Source organism: Aplysia californica, unplaced genomic scaffold (genome assembly GCF_000002075.1).
Source record: "Aplysia californica isolate F4 #8 unplaced genomic scaffold, AplCal3.0 scaffold00459, whole genome shotgun sequence".
NCBI lineage: Eukaryota > Metazoa > Mollusca > Gastropoda > Aplysiida > Aplysiidae > Aplysia > Aplysia californica.
In genome coordinates, this window is record NW_004797729.1 from 539,715 (window position 1) to 547,819 (window position 8,105).

An 8,105-nucleotide genomic window follows, 5' to 3' on the forward strand; every position below is an offset into this window, starting at 1 on the left:
GCTAACTAATGCTAGGTCTGGTATTTATGCGATCTTGAATTGGCACGGACGCAGACTGCCGCAAAACACCACTTACACTTGCAGGTGACTTGCGACTGTCGATAGCCGCCATTAGCTTTGTTTACCGCGCCTCGTTTCACAATCAGCTGGTGACCTGGATACGCGAAAAGAGGCCTCGTTTCCAGTCTCTATTTTTAGTGTCTCTGATATTGCAGCGCAACTATACGATCGTTAAAACGTGCTGCGCAATCTGAAGATTGCACCGATCGGTAAATTGCACAGAACTGGTAGGAAAATGGAACGTAATGGAAAATGGAACATACTATAACTATAACAATGGCTAGTTGATTCTTTCTCCCCCCCCCCACCCCACTCACACACTCGAATATATGATGACACCCACATTTATAACATAGAACAAAAGAAAACACTACCATTGGTATAGCTGCTTCATATAGGGATTTATGATCTTAATGAAACTGTTATCCCAAGGAGTGGCTAACTCTCAAGACAGTTCATCATGTTGTTGTGATAGCGAGGTCTTGCTTTCAAGTACTCGTGCGTTATCTTCAGGAGCACCATAAATGCGATGGTTTAAAACGGTAAAAGTTTTGAAGAGACAACGGTATTGTCACTTTACTGCAATGTGGGATAATTCATGATTATGCGTCCAGGCCGTATAGCTGCAGTTAATGTCCTTCCTTTGTTCTGTTTTTTTTTAAATCTTTTTTTTTATCTTTTTTTTTTTCTTTTCATCGCTCTCCAAAACAGCTAATAATGAAATGAATATCATCGGTGTCGGTGGTAAAGTGGCTATATAGGTGCTTCATCGTCGCACACAGGTCACCCCAGTTCGTTTTCAGAGTTAGGATTTTTTTTATTGAGTATCTCGGTCATTATGTGGGATGCTGTATCCCTTCCAACTCGGGTGGGCCCTGACCGCAGAATCAGGCATGGGTGTTGTTGTTTTCTTTCTGAGAACCTTGACATCTCAAGGTCAGTACTGTAGTGATTGTACAATCGGATTGGGTCACGGACTTCTGGGGTGTAAAGGTGGGGGGTGAGGGGAGGGTTGCCGTTACACAATTGATTCTACAAAGGACAAAATATATAGTATTGAGTATCCCCACGTTTCTGTTGGGATGCTCTTCACCTAGGATATTTGGTATGAGTTTTAAGGCTCTCGAGAGATCATAACGTCATGCAAGCGCGGCCTGAGTTGGATCAAGAAAGCTGGGTCTTTGAAGCACCCTCTTAAATTTGCTAATAATTTGTAGCTATGAGATCGTTTTCTGATCCTAGCTACTATTATTATTATCATTATGAACATTCAGTGAAATGACAGAGTGAAATGGTTCGTTATTTTCGGTGGAAGGAAATCGAGTTCCATATTGATATTATAAGCTGTATAGCCCCCAGATCTCGACATTTTCATTGAGGGCAAATCGTGCCTCAGACATCTTCATACATCATTATGACATTGCTACTACGTGCTATACAAATGTTATTGTTATCCTGAGATGTCCTGTTTTAGTACAACAAGTGCGAACTTAGCGCGACGAGAAACGTGTGTGGCTTGATTTTAAAAAATAACAATAAAATACAAACTTGCTTATTCTTAGCAAGTTGAGATCGCATAGCTGGCCTACCACCATTTTAAAAATACCTTTGTATTTTTTCCCCGAAAGCTCGTGGCCATAATGAAAATTGTTCAAAACCCGAAAAATATGCATTAAAAAAACTCCTTTATGCTTAGCAAGTTGAGTACACTATAGTTTGCCACCGCCATTTCAAAATAATTTTGCCCGCGAGCTAGATCAAGTCGTCATATTACGAATGGTTCAAATCTGGAAATGTGTGCATATCTTTAACTGTGCAAGGTCCAGCCAACACTAAGAAAGTTTGCGCTCGTCGCTCATGTCCCGGATTAAAAGAATGGCGACACTGAGCGGTGAAGAGAGATCATGGGATAAAAAGTGGGGAGAACCGTTGTTTTTTTTTTTTTTTTTTGGGGGGGGGTTCCATTTTATAATCGCACTCTACCACAGAATCGAGGCTTCCAATAATTGTGATTGTCATTCTATTCACAATAAGAATGGTATCACGTAATTAGAGTGGCAAATACTATTGGAAGTATCGATTCTATGATCGAGCGCGATTATTCAATCCGCCAAAACCCGGTGGACTATAAAACTGCGTCATTTGCATTCTCAGTTGTGAGACAAAAGGGCATTTTTTTTTTCGTGTTCGCCGGGGATTTAAAATACAGCAGCTAAGGCTGCGAACGGACAACCCTCAGTAAGCGTAATTATATTTACATAGGTGGGAATCCAGGAGGTGTTCTGCAGTTCTGTCAACACAGTTCATCAGCTGGAAATAAAGCAGGTAACAGCTACATAGCTCAAAGACTCAATAATAAATGTGTTCTGTCCCGTTTTAGACTAATATACTGCATTCCAATAGACTGACATTTAAATTGAGATTTTCCAATGATCACAGAGTTTAAGTGGAAATCGCGATTCTGGAGTAAAAACGAGTTATTCGTGTTTTCACGCGGGCAGCGACTGAGACGATGAGCATAAATGGGATAGGCTCTATATGCAAGGTGAATTTTATGTCAAAAACATTTTCTTTTGGATGAATAATATCTGTTCCAAAATATAACCTATTGGTACACATTTTGTGAGAGATATTCAGGGGGGACTGCCCTCCCTATATTTTGCTGAAGGGGCAAAATACTTGTCTTTTAGTTGCGTTGATAGCTCATAAGCCGCTGTTATCAGCACCGGTACAGTTGTATCTGGGGTTTCTTGATATGGGTTCCACAGATAGGAGAAATGTATTAAACACAGTCTCCAGAAGTGTACTTTATTCTTCACTTAGTACATAGACACACACACAGTGTGCACACCCTTCTAAGCCAAGTCTACACTGCGACTGACGATAACTACAGATAACTCTTACAGCTCACGAGGTGGCTTTTTTGGTCTTTGTACTAGATCTATGTTACGCCACTTTCGTGGCACATCAGTGAATACTGGAGCTCATCATGTTGCCGGTTATCATGTTCTCAAGCGAAGGAAATGTTTAGTTTTAGTAAGCGTTTTACAGCACTTCCAATATAATCAAGTCATATAAGTGCTGGGAATTAAATGTGTTACAGGAGAGTGACAAACACAAAAAGGAGGAGAAATAAGGACGATAGATGTTTGATAGGAAAGACGGAGCAATCCACACTAGAGCACACGCCAACCACCCGTGAGAAGGAAATGAACACAACAGAACGCCGATACAACAGTATCCCTGTTGACTGCGCTGCATAATATCTGTTAATGTTTACCTAATTATATTCAACGCAGATCAATACGTTGTCCCATAAAGAACTTTGAAGTTTAATACCTATTTTGAAAACAGAAAAACAACTCAGTTTTCTAACGTTTTCCATTTTATCGTTGTTTACTCATGCGGGCTTCGCACCGTCAGTGGATAAAGCAACATAATGTATTACTTTGCAAGACATGTAGGACTCAAACATGGCTAAAGATTTGATTTACATTACAAGGTGATCATTTTGGTAACATTATCTACATCAAATCTTTGTTGTTTGCTTTTGGAAAATTTCATTTTTAGGTTGACGTACTCCAATTCGGACTCATTGCAAAAGTGAACGAACCAACAAGGATTGCGCAATAAATGTGTGCCTCTTTCCCCCTCAAACACCTGGGAAAAAAACGCAACTCAGTTGAGATATGTTATCTGTCTTAAACAACGAGGTAATATCAAAGGATATGAGACTGGCACTTTTTAAAGATTCTCGCGCTTCTAAGAGAACAGTTTTGACTTTGGTATTCCGTGTGTTTGACTTTGAAGTAAGTTCCAAAAGACTGGTGCACTTTTTATTGTTTAGGACTGCATTACCTCGACGTCTTTGCGACGCTCTCAACTATGTGTGCCAGCCATTTGACGGCGAAGCGGGAACGACATAGGATCGAAAATTCATTTTAAGTCAGCTTTCTGGTAGTTTCAGATATTTTCTATTGTCTGGCCGTGACGTAGATAGACTAGGTGGACTCTTAATCGTGAGATTTCAGGCACCGCGATTCGAGTCTCAGTTGTGTACGACGTTGTATCATCGGGAAAAGTACTTTGACCAGACTGTCTAATTCGGTTCTGTCCTCTCGGAAATGGACGTTCAATTTCGAGGTCTCGTCTCTTTAATACCTTAAAGGTTTTGGAAAGGGCTTTTAACCGTTACAAGTTTGTTTCCGTCCCTTTACTGCATTATCATCGTCTTGATACAGGCTATAATCGTTATTTAGTAGAAAACTGGTATGTCGCACTTAAAGTGTGTTCCCAAACTCAAAGACGAAACGTATTTTTAATAAGGAATGACACTGTCGAGGTTGAATGGTTTCATTACAGGAACGGGCTAAGGCACAGAATAAACTATCGTCAGATATCGAAGAACCAACTCGCTCAAAGCCACATTGGACGATGAATGACCTGAAGCAGCAATTCATGTACACGGATCACACACACACACACACACACACACACACACACACACACACACACACACACACACACACACACACACTCACCACTCACACACACACACACACGCACACTCACACACACACACGCACACACACACACACTCACCACTCACACACACACACACACACACACACTCACACACACACACGCACACACGCACACACACACACACACTCACACACACACACAAACAAACATATTTACCGACTCAATGATAATAAACACATATTATTGTGGTGTCATGTAGATGCCTATTTTTTTAGTATCTCCGTCCTTCCGTTGGGATCCTGTATTCTACTGCAGCCGAAGCAGCAGTGAAATAATATTTAGGGATTGAAGCAACTAGCCTCCTAAATAACCTAAAGTGTATCGAGTAGGAGAAGGGCGAAAACAGGGATGTGGTTGAAACATTTTGTGATAATTAAAGAAATGTTCACTTTGGTTCACAGCAACATGGTAACGAATTTGCCGTAAAAACCAAAAGTGAGGGCTCTCGTGGCCTAGAGGTTAAGGTGTTGGCCTCTCATTCAAAGGTCCCTGGTTCAAATCCGGGTAGCGACCGAAATTTTTTTCTCTAAAATTGTTTCCTGTCACCTCCTTTCCTGCTCTCTAACAATGTTCTATCGTCTGCTTTCGTCTCCTCTTTCTTCTCCCACCCCCTCACCTCCTTTGCCCCCTCCTCTGAGCTCCTGACTCTTTGTGCAACCTTTCTGCTGCTACTCCTTGGCTCTTCCTTACTGCTGTCTTTCTGCCACACCCTTGAACTTCTCGTAGGAAAGATCTACACCTAGTCTACTCCGATAAGGACGAAACATCTCAGAGGGCCCGTGTGCAAGTTGCCCACGTTAAAGATCCCTTGGTGGTCTAAAATCGGTAACGGTAGGCATCGGCCGCCACCTGAGCAAAATTGAAAATTTCCTTCCAAATGAAAATATTAGGTGTGTCCCGCGCGCTCATATGACCTTATGCAGTTGCGATCGATGTAAAACACTTACCCCCACCCCCTCCGAAAAAAAGAAAAAGAAAAAAACACACAACAACAACAACAACAACAACAACAACAACAACAACAACAACAACAACAACAACAACAACAACAACAAACAAAGTCTAACGAGTACATTTTTTTCAGCAGTTTTAAAACGAGACTTTTTAATGAAGCATTCGCCAGCAGTTATCCCCATAGTTTCAAATGTGCCCTTGTTTTTCTGCCTAGTGTTCTGGTCTGTTTGATAGGATATTACATCTCACCTAGCCCATATTGACCCTGAAATGCAGGGTCAAAAACCCAATTTACTAACTGATCTAAATTATACCGATGGGGATGTAAAAACTTCCAATTCCAACTGTATAAACTCTAAAAGTTCCGAATAGTGATACGAACTTCATAAAACACTCATTCTACGTCATGGTAACATTTTATCGAGGAAGTGACAGGAGTGTCATATTGATATTGTCATAATATTATGTCAACCTCATGTTTCTTTTTCTCTTCCTCAGAACCAGGAGGAGAGACTACAATATCGTCACGATGACCCAGAAAAAGTAAGAAGTCCCACTTGTAGTATAACCCGTAGTAATAGTAAGTTTTAAGTTCGAGATGAGCCAATCTATCTATCTATCTATCTATCTATCTATCTATCTATCTATCTATCTATCTATCTATCTATCTATCTATCTATCTATCTATCTATCTATCTATCTATCTATCTATCTATCTATCTATATATATATATATATATCACGATTTGTATCAGGAAAGATTCTTGAAACATTGATGATAGAATCTTTCCACAGTAACTCAGTATTGTCTTGAAGAATCTGTCTTTCATTGATAGAACCAAACTTCAATTGTCTAAAGATCCAGGTGTCTTTTTGACTTGGACATATCTCTGAAGTGTCAAGTGACTGATATAAAAATCTGGTGCAGCTTTCCTTCAATTGTTGTCCTGCTGGATCACTGATAAAACAGCAGCAGCCATATTCTAATGCGTGGGTTGTCTGGGAAAACAAGGCAAAAGACACTCATTCATGAATCAATATTCCGCTCAGAAACCATGAAAGGATGGCTTTTTATTGAATTTGAGCACCTATTAGTTTCATATCTGTAATAACACTGTGCTAACCATGTGTGCTGTTGTTGCTAACAGTGCTTCTTAAGCTTTTTCCCCGAGACAACCCACGTGGCATCCTAGCCCTAGCAGAGACACAAAAGTGCTTGTGTACCAACTAATAACATAGCAAACTGGTTGATGATAACCAAATATTCCTAGTCAGCACAATACCAAGCAATAATATCGACAGCTTTGTTAACAAAGCAAGTGCAAACTAAAAAGCCATAACGTTAAAGTGCTACACGCAGGTGTGTGTGGCGTGATTCCCCTTCTTTCATTAAAATTTTTTCTTTTTTTTTCAGGGGGGGGGGGAGGCGTATGAATTCATAAAAAGTTTCTGAAAAGCTAGGCGAAACAAAGTAAAAAATCTATTTAATGTTTACCTCAAAAGGTGTTGAATTCTCAATCCGTGAGGAATATAAAAGTGCTTATTATGTAGCGTTCTAAGACTTCTTTACAAACTACAGTAACGGTTGACTGGTTTTCTTAACACTGACTGTCTGTCCAACGACATTTTCTATAGCCTTGAAGGTTCGAAATCAGAGTCGAAAACTTATAAAGTGTAATCGTCATTGCCGAAACTTCTGATGGACCTTCCCTTCTGATAAATTGACATAAATATTTCGATTGACTCGTGGCTAGCTGTAGGGTTAATGAACACGTAAATCCTATTTGGAGAAGCATACATACCGATGTCTATGGTTGAACGGTTTTCTGTTTCGCCGTCGCTCGCAGTAGACTCCAGTTTGATTCCCAAGTGGCGAGAATTTATAATGAGCATCTCTGTGGTATTTCTTTTCGGATGCTGAATCACTATTAGTCCAAGTTGGCACTGATAGGCAAGGTGGAAGCCCACCTCCTAAAGGATCTACATTTTGTTAATGGAGGTGTAAAACACATCTACGGACTTTAACACTTTTAGAACGTTACGGACATTTGTCCGATCAGCAGCTGATCAAAGGCAAGGTTGTGGCGTACTTCGAACCTTATAACCTTTGTAGACAATTAATCAAAGACGTGAATCATGTTTGCAATTTTCTGCCCGCCTTTTTAACGTTTCAAAATTAAACACAAAAAACTGTGTAGAACAATCTATATTTGTGAATAAAGATGCTAGTTGATTTTTTTTTAAAGAACCTTGTGACTTAAAATAGACTTTTTCTCTATTGGCCAGAGTTTGTGGTGAAGTGGTTTAACGTTCCACGTAGTTTTTTCCTTGATCTTTTACCCTGTGGATACTAATCCAATACTTTTCTTGTTATGCAGTTGTCTTACCTGGTCATCGCATGCAGGAAACCTGAGTTCAATTCCTGGATTAGTGTATCTTGTGGGACGTTGTATCCCTCTCATCTCGGGTTGGCCCTGACGGACAGGGTCGAAGCCGGCCTCATAAATGTTTTAAGTTATGTCGATGGGGGCGTAAGAATGTATAAT

General features: G+C 40.2%; 1 protein-coding gene across 1 annotated transcript in view; it reads left to right on the top strand.

The window, feature by feature from the left end:
- The first annotated feature begins 2,191 nt into the window (after positions 1-2,191).
- The window catches only part of LOC101847060 (glutathione hydrolase 1 proenzyme), a 34,895-nt gene continuing 28,981 nt past the window's right edge, over positions 2,192-8,105 (top strand). Inside the window, exons 1-2 of the mRNA XM_005105225.3 lie at positions 2,192-2,385; positions 6,058-6,102. Coding sequence (XP_005105282.1) covers positions 6,089-6,102 — 14 coding nt within the window. The 5' untranslated portion in view covers positions 2,192-2,385; positions 6,058-6,088. The remainder of the gene's footprint in view (positions 2,386-6,057; positions 6,103-8,105) is intronic.